Source organism: Meleagris gallopavo, chromosome 13 (genome assembly GCF_905368555.1).
Source record: "Meleagris gallopavo chromosome 13, MGAL_WU_HG_1.1, whole genome shotgun sequence".
NCBI lineage: Eukaryota > Metazoa > Chordata > Aves > Galliformes > Phasianidae > Meleagris > Meleagris gallopavo.
In genome coordinates, this window is record NC_139416.1 from 17,392,622 (window position 1) to 17,408,148 (window position 15,527).

At 49.2% G+C, this 15,527-nt stretch overlaps 1 protein-coding gene across 1 annotated transcript in view; it reads right to left on the bottom strand.

Annotated features, from left to right (window-relative positions):
* The window catches only part of SLC7A5 (solute carrier family 7 member 5), a 34,829-nt gene extending 20,176 nt beyond the window's left edge, over nt 1-14,653 (bottom strand). The window contains exons 1-2 of the mRNA XM_085234636.1: nt 13,956-14,653; nt 2,154-2,279 (exon numbers count right to left, since the gene is read on the bottom strand). Coding sequence (XP_085090762.1) covers nt 2,154-2,279; nt 13,956-14,550 — 721 coding nt within the window. The 5' untranslated portion in view covers nt 14,551-14,653. The remainder of the gene's footprint in view (nt 1-2,153; nt 2,280-13,955) is intronic.
* Nucleotides 14,654-15,527: the final 874 nt, after the last annotated feature.

The following is a 15,527-nucleotide window of genomic DNA, read 5'->3' on the forward strand; positions in this document are numbered from 1 at the left end:
CCTGGTGTGATCTCATAGAATCCTATCGCAGAATGGCTTAGGTTGGAGGGGACCCTAAAGATCATCTCATCCCATGGGTGCCAGCCTCCCGATGAGGCTGCCCAGGATCCCATCCCACCCAGCCTTGAATGCCTCCAAAGATGGGGCACCCACCACCTTTATGGGCAACCTGTTCTGTTCCAGTGCCTCACACCACCCTCTGAATAAAACATTTCTTCTTAAAACCTAACCTAAATCTCCCCCTTTAGTTTGAAGCCACCCATCCTTGTCCCATCACTATCAGACAGTGTATAAAGTCAGTCTTCCTCCTGCTTGCAAGCTCTCCAAGTACTGGAAGGCTGCACTGAGGTCTCCCCAGAGCCTTTTCTTCTTCGAGCTGAACAAGCCCACCTCCCTCAGCCTTCCTTCATAGGAGAGCTGCTCCAGCCCCGACAATCATTGAAGAACAGCTGAGAAAGCTGCAGAAACTAAAAGGAAGGGTATATTCTGAATGATTTACCAGAGAGCTTGCAACTTCCATTAGGAAGTTCATAAAATCCATGTTAGACTATGGGCAGAAACCCAGGCAGTATGCTGTAAAATAGGAGCTCAGACAAGCAGCAGTGTGTCCCTGCATACAAATATTGGCTCTCTAAGGAATGTCCCATTCCATCCCCAGACTGCCACTCTGATCCAGTCTCCTTTATCCTGAGTGCTGTGCACACACAGCAGAAAGAGGTCGTTGCCTTCAGATGTTACGGTCTAACTCCTGCTTCTCGTTGTGTTTTCTCCCTGCCTTAAGCAGCCAGGTGGTGTAGTGGGAAAATAAATGTCACACGAAAGGAGCTGTATGGCAACAGCTCATAGTACCTTGAGACCTTACAAAAAAAACTTACAGCTGTAATAGGTTTCATACTACTTCCACCCCAAAGATGCACGCAGAGGGAAACAGCTTCATATATAGTACAGCTTCAGCTGAGAGCAGCCTTTCTGAGACAGCACAGAAGGTGCAAGCCACGTGCTCAGCCCTGCCCCTGATCCTGTCTGGCTGTACACTGTGCCAGGTCAGCTAAGGGCACGAGAAAGCAGCATTGAGGACAGCTCTGCAGGAGAGAGCTGCACAAAAGGCTCCATTCACAGGTCAGAGGCATCGCTGGCAGCCAGAAAACTGCATAACATAAGGAGAGGAGAAGAACTGGAGATGACAAGTTACCAGGAGGTAAAGAGCTAGTGGCACAGGTGGGTATGGAATGTTACACACAAGACCAAAAACTTGTCTTGTTTACAGAACCAGGGCAGGGAAGGGCTCAGCCTCAACAGAAGGAGCAAAGACACAGGGGGAGGGCAGGGGATTCTGAGCATGCAAATTAAGATTATCTGCAAACAAACAAACAAAATTGTAAAGACCTTTACTAGTAAAACATGAAAGAACCAACAAAGGCTCATTTTTACTTCTAAGAGAGAAAAACGTTTGGCAAAACAGGGGAGATATGAAGAGGATGGAGGTGTGTTTTGTGATAAGCCTTCAATAATGTTCCTGCTGAGTGCAGGCACTGAGCTGGAAGAAAAGAAAACCTCTGATAAAGCAAGAAATTCTGCAAAGACAGCACTGGCTCCCATAGTTGAAACAGGAATTAAAATACCAACACGCATATCCTCCTCATAGAGGGGGGAGGGATTTCTATATGTCCACTTTGACCAAGCAGGGCTGTGCTGGCCACTGAGAAAACTCCTTTTGCTTTTCACAGAATGGCCCTGGTTGGAAGGGACCTCAGGGATCATGAAGCTCCAACCCCCCCCACCACAGGCAGCATCACCAACCTCCACATCTAATGCTAGACCAGGCTGCCAGAACTTCATATAACCTGGCCTTGAACGCCTCCAGGGATGGACGGGGCATCCACAGCCTCAACGGGGCAGCCTGCTGCTTTTATAAAAGCAAACTAATTAAAAAAAGCAGCCAGTAAAGCACATCTGTACTCATTAGCTGATCAAAGGGGTTTGGAACCAAACGTTTCTGTAGTTTTGAGGGGGTTTTATACTTGCACGAGGCAAATAAGCGAGAAAGAAAAAAAGAAAGCAAGCTTCTTTTCTTATCTTCCCATTTCTATCTATTTGGTTTTTTGAAGCTCCAACTCCAGACCGCCCTCAAAAGGAAAAGGAGACATACTCACCCTTTGCAATCTGAACGAAGCCAAGAATGATGATCAAAGCCAGCGCCAGCAGCTTGGCTGCAGCAAAGGCATCCTGAACACGGGTAGCAGCTTTCACACTGTAGCAGTTCACTGCTGTGAGGAGCACTGCAAGAAACAGACAGGACAGACACGTCAGGATTCAGCAAAGTACCGAGAACAAATAAGGACAGATCAGCATTTGCTTTTTGCTACAGCCCAAACAAACTAGAGGAGTGCCTTATAAATAGATGCACTCCACCAAGCTCACAACTGCAGCCGTGTGCATTGGTTTTGGGGTTCTCTGCCATCTTCCTCAACTGTATGCCAAATTTTGGGTACCAAACGTCACGTTTTGAGCTGCGTCACCCAGGGCCTGAAATAACAACTTGTCAGACACAACACTGCTCTCCATACTCCTCCATTCTGTGCTGGGTTTCTACAGCAGTGTGAATGAAGCACACGCTTTTAGGGACGAGGAACCGTCCTTCTGCATTGGAAAAAAACATTTCTGAGGGCATATAAATAAAAGTGGTGACTGGGGCCAATGGCATCAAAGCAGTCCTCTGCTATCCCTGCCCAGACAATTGATGTTGTAGCTGTGCGGAAACATCATGGAGATGGCTGGACAGCTTCCAGAACTGATGTATTGTTCCCAGTTTAACAATAGCACCTAAGAGGCCATCAGGGCCACTCTGTGCTGCATAAAAATGAAAGAAAAGAAGGCAGACCTGACACCTTCAGCAAACCATGAAACAAACAAAGCCCACAGGTCAGCAGGGCAAATGGGAAGAGAACCCAGAGCCAATGAAGCTCTCCTCCTGCACTCGACCCACACAGCCCATAGTGCCAGGAAGGTCGCACAGACTGTCACAGCCACTGCCAGAGCATGTCACAGAGACAGGCAAATGTCACACAGGGAATGCTGCTGCCCCACGTGCTGGATGTCACCCCTCAATCCCTGCACAGTGCCCATGGCAGGCCTCCACAGCCAGCCAGCCAGCAGGACAGACGTCATCTCGCCTTCTTTAGGCGCAGGCTTCTCCTCCCCGGGCTCCGAGCCTTTCCCACTCAGATTGCAGTTTGTATTTTTACCCCCCCAGGAGCCAGGCAAGTTTTTCTAAAGCTGGTACAGGATGGAGAGCTTCCAGAAGTGCTGCCCCATTATGGGACGTGCTCAAACACAGCCCGGCCACTGCGCTCCTTCATGTGCCTGTCACACATTGCAAGGCTCTTCTCACCCTTCACAGCACCTTTTCGCATAGCCAAAGAGCTGCTTTGCAAAGCACCCAGGCTCAGGTCACCTTCCCTTGGTCACAGGCTGCACTCACGTTTTAAAGCCCAGAGCATCTGATGGAGGTATTTCAGCCTTCATCAGAGGAGATGTGAGGCAGCCCATCAGCACAACGCTCTACCTGCAGTACAGGGGACTGCTGGGACAGACTGCTGCCAGGCAGGCTAAGCTGCACGTGTGCCACAGACAGAGGGGAGGAAGGCTGATGGGGTAGAAGGGAGAAATACAGCAGCTGGACGGCTCTATCACTGCCCAGTGAGAGCACACTGTGCCCAACACACACAGCATCATAGTGAAAACCACACCACGCCCCTACTCTGAAGCAAGATGACCCCCAAATTTTACAGCCGTGCCCAAACTGATGTGGGCACCAGCCCAACTTGAGGCAGTAGGATGGAGCAGCAGTGCCTTTGCTCTCTGGCTCATGGCACACAGGATCATTTTCTTGCTTGTCAGCTGCACAGCTTCACGTTCTGCTTCCAGGGAGGGCACGAGGGGAATATGCACACCAAACTGCAAACTGAGAAACGAAATGATGGGAGGAGGAACAAGCACTGACATTTTAAAGGGTCATATTGGCTTACAGTCAGCCTCCATCCTTACCCTGAGTGACCACATTGGTAAAAGCTCAGGGAAGCACAGGGAGTCCACAGCAGGGCTGGGAATAGCCATGCTGGAACCGATGAGCGTGCTCACATGCACCCAGGGCTGGCTGCAGAGCCCAGTCCCCAGGGACTCCAGTTTCTGGATCTGACAGCAACGATGAGGCTCACAGCTCCAGTGAATGTCACAGAGCCACAGGACTTCCTGGTGACTCAGAGCACACAGGCAAGAAGGGAAGCAAGTTGCATCATTCATTCACAAGGGTCTAAAAGCCTGCTATGGCCTAGCACCATGGCGACAGGCATCAGCGTAAGAGGATTTAGGAGCTGCCTACTGTTCAGCTCAGGGCTGCAGGAAAAGCTGGTAGGGGAACCTTGGGCAGGGAAGGACACAACCAGTCCCAGAGCAGCACCCTGCCATGTCCCAGAACACTACAGCTGCTTTCAGGATTGTTGGGTTTTACTGTGCTTCTTGCAAAGCTTTATGGATCTCGTGTCATCTGAACACAAGAGAGCATAAAGCGTGGAAAAGGAGAGAGCTGGAAATCTTCACAAAGAAAAGCGAAGGAACCAACACAAACTAAAAGAATGAAGATTTTCAGATACATTCCTTTCAGAATCACGTATTTCAGCCCATTTGGCACTTAGAGGAGCACGGTTGCTCGGCGGGTGGTGCTTTGGAACTGACCCAGAGCAGCAAGGCTGCAGGTGACAGAACAGTGCATTCTGGCTGCCCTGCACGTGACAGAAAGCAAAAGATGAGGAAAGCAGCACTCGCACCAGCACGTTCCCCCAAATATAACCCACTATCGCACACTGCCTTCACCACGTGCTGCTCAGAAGAGATAGGCCACATTGCAAAGACACCGCGTCCCCAGGTCCAGCAACACCGAGCAGTGGAGGCTGGGGCACATCTGCCTCCAACATCTGCTGAAGGGAACACTGTCCAGATAAACGGGGAGGAAAAAGGACTAAAATAGATAGCAAGGTCAACTTACTATATGGGAAGGAAAACAGACAACGCCAAGCAGATATAATTCATCTGCTGGAAGCACCCCTGGTGAATCCTAACGGGGAGGATGAGCAGAGAACTGCAGATCCAGGACTCACTTTGACCGGCGATTAAGCTAAAAATAAACCTGCCCTTGTTTACAGAGGGATATTTAAAGCATGAGCTAACACATCTAAAAGCACATTTTCCCGTTAGTGAAGACAGCCCTTGGAGGTGCAACATGGACATTCTCTTCCCCATTTAGGCATTCTGTTTCTTTGACAATAGCGTGGAGGCTGAAGCAGCAGGCTGCCACCCTGGGATCGTTTTTCACCTTCTGGTTGTGTACGAAGCCTGCTGGTTGGGCTGTAGGGCTGTACATAAAAGGCAAAAGCTTCCACGCAGCTCAAAACCCGAAAGCAACACAAGCTTTTGCATTTAGCCCTTAAGAATATAGCGGTGCTTTTGTAAAAACAAGAAAACACTTTGAGCCAGGGACAGAACACGGCTGAGATCTTCTCCCACAGCAGTCGTGGTTCAGAGCCCTTCAAGTCGCAGCCTCTCTGCTTTGCTTTCCCCACCATGCAATAATATTTGTCTTTCCCAAACGAGTGCAGTAAAGTTACTACGTTTAAATGCTTTCCAACGTGAGATGGGTTCCAAAAACAAACCGACACAACAGACTGTCCCACCAGAACCACACAGACCCTGGCACACAACAACAGACTGAGTGCTTTCTCAGCAAAAGACAAATCCCAGCAGTTGCTCAATTTCTAAGGAGAGCAGAGCTCAGCTGTCCCAAGTTCCAGGTTTTATTCCCCTGCTCTGAAGTGCCCCCTGTGGAGCTGAGGGACTGCTGGCATCCCTCCAGTCACCTCAGACAAACTGTTTTACACAAAGCTGTGCTCTCACAGCTTCGAGGTCCATCAGCACATGAGTACAGCACTGGGAAACATTCAACCACACTGCATCTTCCTGAAGGTGCAGCTGCTGGGTGCTGCCAGGAAGCAGCTCTGCAACGGGGCAGCCCTGTGCTCAGTGTGACCCATGGGGCAATTCTTAGCAGGGATTCCAGGAATTATTCTTTGGATATGCATTCTAGCACCATCTGAAGTGCCACGATCTGCCTGACCCAGCAGCCCCACTCAAAAGGGCTTTGCATAATTGAGATAATGGGAGCCACAATGCTGCAAAGATCTCAAGTGTAAGAGGGTACTATTTTTTATTTTATTCCTTGGTGGAAGTGGAAGAGATGCTCACTGGCATTACACAGGGTGTTCTTACAAAGTACTACGCACCTTCATCTCCACTAGGGACTTCTCCTATGACACAGCCCAGCTATTGGGTGAGCTTCCCTCCAGGGCACTCCAGCCAGGCCAGCAGGTGAAGGTAACACCAGCTGACAGCCACAGGCTTTCCAAGAGAAATGAGGCTTCCCAAAGGTAACACTGGGTCCAGCTTCAATTATTTGCTCTGCCCTGGCAGTGTCAGCTTACTCCAGGCATGTCACTCACACTGTTCAGCTGGCATTCGCTGGCACAATTGGGTAATTTCCCCCTTACGCTGGTAGGAACCAAGGATAAACTGACAAACACAACATAGGACCCAGAACAACATCCATTCCCCTTCATATTTTATGGGGATATTTCTTGAAACTTCCTTTAAACTTCCTTTCTTGAAGCTTTCCTAGTCTCAAGTCCCAAACACAGGATAACAGTGGGAATAAATCCCTACAGAGCAGATACAGAAAGGGATAGCAACAAGCCCACGATGAATACGCTGTAGTAACAACATCATCAGTGTCCAAAAAACTAAATACAGGAGGGAGGAAAGCTCCCCTGTGGGCATGTGCTTCTATCCAAAGCAAACAGTGGATGAATGGAGCGCTGACACAGGTACAGCAGGGCCCGGCAGTTATGATGCAATGGTCTTGGCAGTTATCCTTGTGAAAAGGGCAGGGCTGCAGCTTTCACGGGTAATGGAATGTGGCCAGGGATAGGAAATGGAAAAAAAGACAGCGTTCAGGGCGGCTCCATTTGAACAAATGCAAATGGACAAGCAGCCAATGTGGAGCTCTGTGTCCGTGGGGCATCAACGGATCCGATTCCAGCAGCCTTTGTCACCCTCTGACAGCAAAACAGAGTTTGCTCAGTACTTACCAAAGATCCTTAGCAGGTTTTCAGGTGAAACAGTGCTGAAATGGATGCTGGAGTTCTCGAGGCACTGGCACTGCTGCCCACACCACACTCTGTGTGTGATGTTATACGTTGCTCTGGGAGCTCTGCACAATGTCCCCATTGTCCTTTGTTTCACTTCCTATCAGTTTCCCTGGTCTTGCTCTGCAGTGCCTCCTATGTAAGTCCATATACACCTCCACAATGAGGAGGAACATGCAGAAGCAGCCTGCTTTAATACATAAACTCAACTTACTGCAAGTTACCCATGGTTTCTTACTCGTGATTCTGCAAGAGCAAAATGAAAACGCATAGCAGGGCAGGGAATTCATTGTGAAAGAGGAAGAATGATGGGGTATGCTCCACCTCAGCTTCTTCACCAGGAAAACAGACTGTAACACACAGAGGATGAATCACAGTCACTCCTCTTTATGTCTCATGCATTTCCCTTAGTCCGTGCAGCCGTACCATCATGCTCCCATTTACCATCTGCCACGGGATGATGCTGGTTTTCTCCTTGCAATTACTTACAGCACAGATCCCAGCTCCTTCCTTGCAACATCCTACAGCAAAAGCTGCTCCTTTCGCTCCAGAGTGAGCGAGCAGCCTCAGGTATCTATTTCTAGCAGCACAAGCTCACACAAGTCACACATACAAGGGCACAGACAGAAAACGATAAGGGAAACTTCAACCTGATAGATACTGAATGAAGCCCTGTGCCCCGCATAGCAGCGAACAGAAGAGACAGAAAGAAAACCTCCGCTGATATTTCTTCAAGGACAAGTCCTTGGAGAAATCTAACAGCCATTGTAATCAGTCCATAGTAGAGAAAGGGTTGGACTAAATGGCCTCCAGGGGTCCCTTCCAACCGTAAGGATTCTATGATTCTAAGGAGCAGACGGCACCAGAGAAAACGTGTCTATATTAAAACTGTCTTGCAATACTGCATACATCTTTGCAGGAGTTTCCAGCTTCCTTTACATTTTCCTTCCCAGAGGAATGAGGTGTGAGCACATCAGCAAGTAATAGGTGAGAAGAGAGGGCAAGGGCTGCTGCTCCCACTGGAGACGAAAAGTGGGATCCCTCCCAAAGCCACTGCCTCGATGCAATCACAAACCCGGTGTGTCTCCAAAAAATGGCCTCTCCTGCCAGCTTCAACCAACCGAGGGAACACACAATGGGGCAGGGGGGCTGTAACCAGAACACAGGTTGGATATAAAATGAAGAAAAAAAAGAGGAAAGAGGTATCTATACACCAGGGGGAGGAAGAAAAGGGTTAGCAACAAGATGTGTGTGATGGTGCCATCTCCAAACAGGTGGGAAGGAACAGAAGAATCACCATCCTGGATTAAAAAACATGCTTTCACTTCAATTCCTGCCAAAAGAGGGACTGCAAAGCTGCTGTCACAGTTCCCAGCTATCTCTGTTCCAGGAAGCCCCCGGTGCTGTATCAGACTTAGAACAGGCACCCACAGAAGTGAGCACTTCACCACGTATCACAGCTCCCAGAAGCAGCTACACCTGCAAATTTCCAGAATGCTGTAAGATAAAAATTAAGAAGCACTTACTGTACTGTCTTCCAAGAGCTGTGCCAACACAGTGCAGCACAGGGCAGCGAGGGAGCCCCAGGGAGGGCTGCACAATGAATGTCGGGTTTGCAGATACAGCAGACTGGCTCTCAAGCTGGACATCATCCCCATCATTTCACACAACATATCTTCACTGAGTTTGGACATTGAATCCAGCAGATCCATCATCATCCCTGCCAAGAGTTACCAGACCTGCTGAACGTGGATTCTTACCTGGCCCATGGTTACGCTGTGCTTACACAGAAGCACCTTCCCTTGACCACACTGCGAGGCTGCTGGGATGCCTGAAATACTCTGCCACGTTGTTATGAATTGGACTGATCACAGGGAGTTTCTCTGAAAAAGCCTTCCCAATTTGTTCATGTTAGGAGAGCAAGACTCGGAAGGATCTCAGTGGTGATGTAAATCATTCAAATACAATAAAATTTAATGGGACATTTGCTGTAAGAGCCAGAGGGGGATGCCAAGAAATGCAGGAGCTGCTTGCTGTGTTACAAGAGTGCTCCAACCCTCATCCATTTCAGGAGAGCCCAACGAGTGTCAGAAGCTGTTTTCATTAATGCTACTCTCTCTAATTAAATGCAGATTTAAGAAAGCAATCTCTACCTTGCAGCATTAGCCGTACAGCAGGGATTCTGCAAAGACCCCTTCCTTCCAACCTGATCAAACAGGTCTGTATTTACGGATGCAGCTTATAGTTACTTAATCCACCTTTCTGGAAGAGGAAAAAGAGAAGCCTTCAAAGCTTCACAACCCGCTCAGCACGGTGGGTTAATTCCATGCTGCAGAATAAACCTACCGTGAGCAGACAAGTGCAAGATGCACTTTGTGCTTGCTTTGCTTGCCTGATGAGCTCAAAAATCTGCCCACAGCTTCACTTTAAACAACTGGCCAAACAGACTTGAAGTAAGATATCAGCACCAGATAAAAGACATCCTGCTTGCAACACATGCAGCCACTGAATATGGACTGTAATTTGGCAGGCATTCAAGGCACACACTTATGCACTTCCGTCAACCGCTGGATTTGGTGCCGTTCCCCTCCTGTAACTCACAGCACACTCAGGGCAATGGCAGGCACTTCCACACAGCACGTGCTATGGGCACGACTCAGCTCTGCACGGGCTGCTCCTAATTCTTCTTAGGTTGTTCGTAACAGAAGAGATGAATGTGCGATGATGTTCCTGGAATCCCTCGCTCGCAGCACTGTCCGAAATAACGTTTTAGAAGCAGCAAAGGAGGTCTAAAGAACTTGGAAAGAAGATTAAAACACTGTAACCTTGGCAGGAGCAGATACTGCTGCAGCAGTATTGGGCTCTCAGTGCCAGATTAGCATATGTAATTGACAAGCAATGGAGGGTTTCAGAAGCTAACAGTCAAATCAACCATTTGATACTGAAGGGTAAAATTAGATGCAACTGGCTGCTTCCTCAAGCTTCCGGGGAGCAGATGACATTGCCAAGAAATAAGTGAATTATAGAATAACCTGTTATGCAGCACTTGGGTGGGAGGGTAGGCTGGGTGTGAGGATGTATGCAGGAAGAACAGCTTAGGACGTGTGAAACACCAGTCGAAAAAAAACAGCTCATGCCTGGAAGTACCATTATCCCATCTCTCTCCTCTACAGGGAATTTAATGCATGACACTTGGAAGTCCTATCAGATGTAGGAAACCTTTAAATTAACAGCTGGAAATACAAAATATGCATGTTATCTTTGTACTGCATCCCAGGCTGCGCCCTGTAATTTTTAATGATTTTTTTCTTAAAAATCATCAGCTCAAATCTATGAAATGTAACGCGTGCAGCCAATTGTAAACACGAATCTGAGCCACGAACACCAAAAGATACCAGAGATGTGCATTCGGACGGATGCTGTTCCACACCATTATCCAGACTATTACCTGGACACTGCTTCAGCAGAGGAACCACCAAATTAATATAATGGATCCTCATTTAACCACATGCACACCTGATGGTACATGAAGCGGGCTCCTTAGCTGGTCAGAATAGTATATTACATACATATTTTATATATATATTTTACATATATAATAGTATCAGAATAGTGATACTATAACATAGATGCCATCAACTATGATAAGTCAGGACTTAGTAACCATTCCTCCACCCTCTGTAAAAGGGATCACATTCATGACTTCTCAGCCCTGGGAGCATCAGGCATCCAATCTCACACACTCAGTGCCACGCAGTTGATGTGGCCACAAGCTATTTAAGTACTGGCTGAAACCCACTACCCACAGATTCTTACAGCTAGAGAGCACGAGCTGTTGTGCAACGAATGTAAAATAACCCAAATTAATGATGAACAGCTTGACCCATCTTCCTAGAGGAAGACTTTCTTCTAATGGATTCTTGCACTTGTTTGGCAGCCTTAATGAGCATTCATAACATCTTGTGGAGTAACTCCTGCATACCAACTGCAGATTACAACTCTGATTGCAGAAAGTATCTGTTTGAAGTTGAAATCTGCTTACCACCCACTTAGTTTTCTTCAGTACTTCAGGAGGAACCAAGCTCCCTATTCCAACTATTTTTCCTTTCTTTCAAGACTGTGATTTATTCAGATCACCTTAATGCCTAGGAATTCTATTTGTTTTTCAGGCGTTGGTGGGGATTTGCCTCTGTAACTCATTCAACTCTTCAACACCAGTAATACGTGCAGTCAAAACAACTTGCTTTGTATTTCTCCTCTTACAGGAACCATACGCTCAATTGCATTTTATGTTGAGACACAAGCTTGGCAAAGAATACGGCTGGTGCTCTTCTGGAGGTTGAGTGTTGGCTGCATAGTAGGTCAACTGTGCAGGGCCCAAATTCCCTTGTTCCTTCCCAAATTACTCTTTCCCCCTTCGAGATAACCCAAACCATTCTATGACTAACATACCCTGTAGAGTACGTGCTCAAATACTTTTCCTACCCCAGAGCTCCTGGAAAAACAAACACCAAGTCAGTGGCTGCGGGTGTTCGGAACAACCCCGTAACAAAGTGCATCGAAGCTCTGTGTAACTCCCTCAGCCCTTGGACCAGATTTACTTCATTTGTTGTTCCCATCTCATGATGTGGTTTTGGCACCAGGCAGTAGGAAAGCTAACTCCAGAAAACAAAGTTATAGAGATCCGACTCACTGAAGGTGATGCACAATGAAATAACCTTGCAAAGCAATGGAGACAGAGATTTAACCCAAAGCATAAACAGAATGCTAACCAGGGGTTGTGAGGAGGAAAGTTTAAAGAAGAAATACATGAAAATGGTGCACATTTATAGGACTAGCAACTCTACCCTTGTTCTTTCAATGCAAAGGTTCAAGAACAAACTCTGCTGCAGGAAAACTGATTGCTAGCATGAGGATATTGCAGGCGCTGATAGTACTTATCAGAGAAGCAAAAGCAAGGAGGAGACCTGGCGTCAAGATTCACGATGCAATCCATCCCATGGATGAAGACATCTTGCCATGGGCAATCCATTTTATACATCTATTTTCTGATCAGCAAAATGGGAACAGAAACACCTGAGCCCAAGTCTTCCAGCAAAGCTCCTGCAGATGAAAAGTCAGGTATTGGTAAAGACACAAAGATTTTATCAACTCAGCATGGCCTTGCACTGCACAACTTGGACGTAAAACAGTAAGAAATTCTATGCAATCAGCTTCCTAATGCTGTTGGCTTCTCAGCAAATAAATCAGGTGAACACCAAGTGCATGCACACCCTTCTCTGTGTCAGTGAAGAAAACGTTGCATATGATCAAAAAAGATGTAAAAGCAGATCTTATCCCAAGGTACAAGAAACCAACCAGCAGAGTTGTTTTCTAAGCCTGCTGCATCTTTATTAGATGGGAGGCTATATTTTTGTTTATAGACACATTCCATTTTGTTAATGGCTTGGAAGGAAAGCCCAAACATCTGTCCAGTTGCCTTTGACGTGATGCAAAATTGATCCAGGGAGTAAGTTTCAGTCTTGCCCCCAAAAACGCACAGTTTGCTGCCCTGCCTGTTTCTTATTTTATCTGCTAGCAATGAATATCAAGTATGCATCAAAGAGTTGGTCAGCTTGTGTATGAAGACGTTTACAGATAATCTATCACCCCCATAACGACTGCAACTTGTGAATGCCTGCAATCTCCAGAGGTGAAAGAAACTAACACAGCCTCCCCTTGAATGGCACAGACAGGGCCACCCCCAGAGCCGCAAAGCTACAAAGCATGCGGCTCTGGGCACCAAATAAATGCTTTATAAAGCCCTCACCAAAAGGAAGTATCTTGTGGGAACGCACATCTTTAGTGGCACAGGAACTATCAATAGAATCGGATGCTGATGGGCTAGGAAATAAGGAAAGAAAGGCTGAAAACTCTCCTGTATTCATGAAATGGGGAGTCTGGATGGGGTGACTTCACAGCCACAGAGGAAAGAAAAATGAGGCTCCACTGACAGCACCAGAGCTCAGAAAGCAGAGAAAAGACGAGGACTACAGCAGCATCTGCCATAGCAGAGACACTGATGGCCCAAAATGCATCATGGCACGCTGAACTCCTTGGAGAGGCAAGTGTCACGAGAAATAACGTCTGCTAGCCAAAACACGGCCAAAAAACAACCAAACATCCCAATACCTAAAAGCTACAAATCCAAAGCCTAGTTCTCAAGCACGGAAGCAGAACAGAGAAACGACTTAAAAGCAGTGCTGAAAACAGCTGGGCAGTGCAGCACCACATTCAGCACCGGCTGCCGGTGCTGCCCGTGATGGACATCAGCTGTGACAGACAGAGGGCTGCCCAGCAGAGCCCATCAATCGCAGTCCCCAGCGCTGCCGTGGGGCCGTTGAAATCCCACTGCAGTGCACAAACACGTTGCATTTACAGCACGCTGCTCTGCTGCGGTTCTGACAATCCTAAGGGTTCCCCAGCCCAGAATGCCAGATGGGGACTTATTTTCTCGCTTGGATTATTGGGGATGGGGTCTTCTACTCATATTGTTTCAAAAAATCAATTAAAAATCAGCCTGCGCTGCATAGCAAAGGAGAAAAGGGAGCAGCCCCCGGCACGGGCGGGTTGGGGAAGGCAAAAGATGGTAGGCAGGAGCCACGTGGGGCAGCGGGAGCTCGCAGGAACAGGGGAGAATGCGGGGGTCGCGGGGCTACTTACGGACGCAGAGACAGGCTACCAGCTTGGCAGCCTCGTCAGGCACCGGGCAGGTGGGGAAGATGGGCTTCAGCAGGTAGGTGGCGAAGACCAGAGCTACGATGTACTGCGAGGATGGTCGGATGATGAGCAGCTCTATCCAGAGCTTGAGGAAGGCGGGCAGGGAGCCGTACACCTCCAGCATGTAGGCATAGTCCCCGCCGGACTTGGTGATGGTGGTGCCCAGCTCGGCGTAGCACAGAGCGCCCACGATGGAGAAGGCCCCGCAGACGGCCCACACCACCAACGACAGACCCGGCGAGCCGGCCTCCCGCAACACCCCGGTGGGGGTGACGAAGATGCCGGAGCCGATGATGGTCCCCACGATGATGGCCACGCCGTTGATCAGCGTGATGGAGCGCTGCAAGGCCACCCCCTCACCATCGGCGGGAGCGGCGGTGGGAGAAGGCGTGCGGGCGCAGCCGTTCTCCTGAGCGCCTCCAGCCGCTTCCAGCATCTTCTCCATCGCCTGCTTCTCCTCCTCCTGCGCCATGGAGGAGGCCGAGCCCGCCGGGCTCCTCTTTTTCACCGCGCTGCTGCCGCCGCCGCTGCCCGACATCGTGGCGGGGCGCGGAGCGGGACGGGCGCAGCCGGGCGCTCGGCTGCCACCATGCAGCCGCCCCTTTTGTTCCGTCGGCGGTGGGCGGCGTGCGGGGAGCGCCTCCCGGTGAGGCGGGGAGATGCCCGCGGAGGGGCCGGGCTCCTCGCGGGGGGAGGACGAGGAGGAAGGAGGAGGAAGGAGAACCGGTTGCGGCCCCGCACGCTGCCGCCTCGGAAAGCGCCGAGCTCCGCAACCTCCGCCCTAAGGTGGGCGATGGGGAAAGCGAGGCAGCGAAGCGGTGCCCCCGTTCGGCCTCCGGCTCCGTCCGCTCGTGGAAGCCCGCAGAGCAGCCGGCCAGGCGGGGAGTTGTGTTTCCCGACTCAGGCTGGGTTCTTATACAGCAGAACATGGCGGAGGAGAAGGGGGAATCAATTCCGCAAAGCCCACGTCGCTCAAATCCCGCAGCCTCATCTGATCTCAGGGTGCTGGAAGTTCTTTACAGAGAGAGCGGGGAGGTGCTGGAACAGCTGCCCAGAGAGGCTGTGGATGCCCCATCCATCCCTGGAGTTGTTCAAGGCCAGGCTGGATGGGGCTCTGGGCAGCCTCGTCTAGCATTAAATGAGGAGGTTGGTGGCCCTGCATGTAGCAGGGGGTTGGAGATTCATGATCCTTGAGGTCCCTTCTAAGCCTGGCCATTCTGTAGTTGTGCTCACTGTGCTTTTCTACGTACCATGTTTGACTCAAATACAGGCCATGTTCCAGCTGCCCATGTTTCTGCAGAGACACTGCTGAAATCTGCCCTCACTTCTTACAGTGAAGAGACAAATTCACAGCAATTCCTGCCAACCTAGGAAGCACACAGGCAGAACAAGCAGTTTCCATCACACTGCCTCAGCAAAGGCACAGGATCTGCATCCAAGGAGACTTACTTGGCAACTTCACAACGGAGCCAGAGGAGCCAATCCTGTAATAAATTCATGTCTTTGCAGGATAGG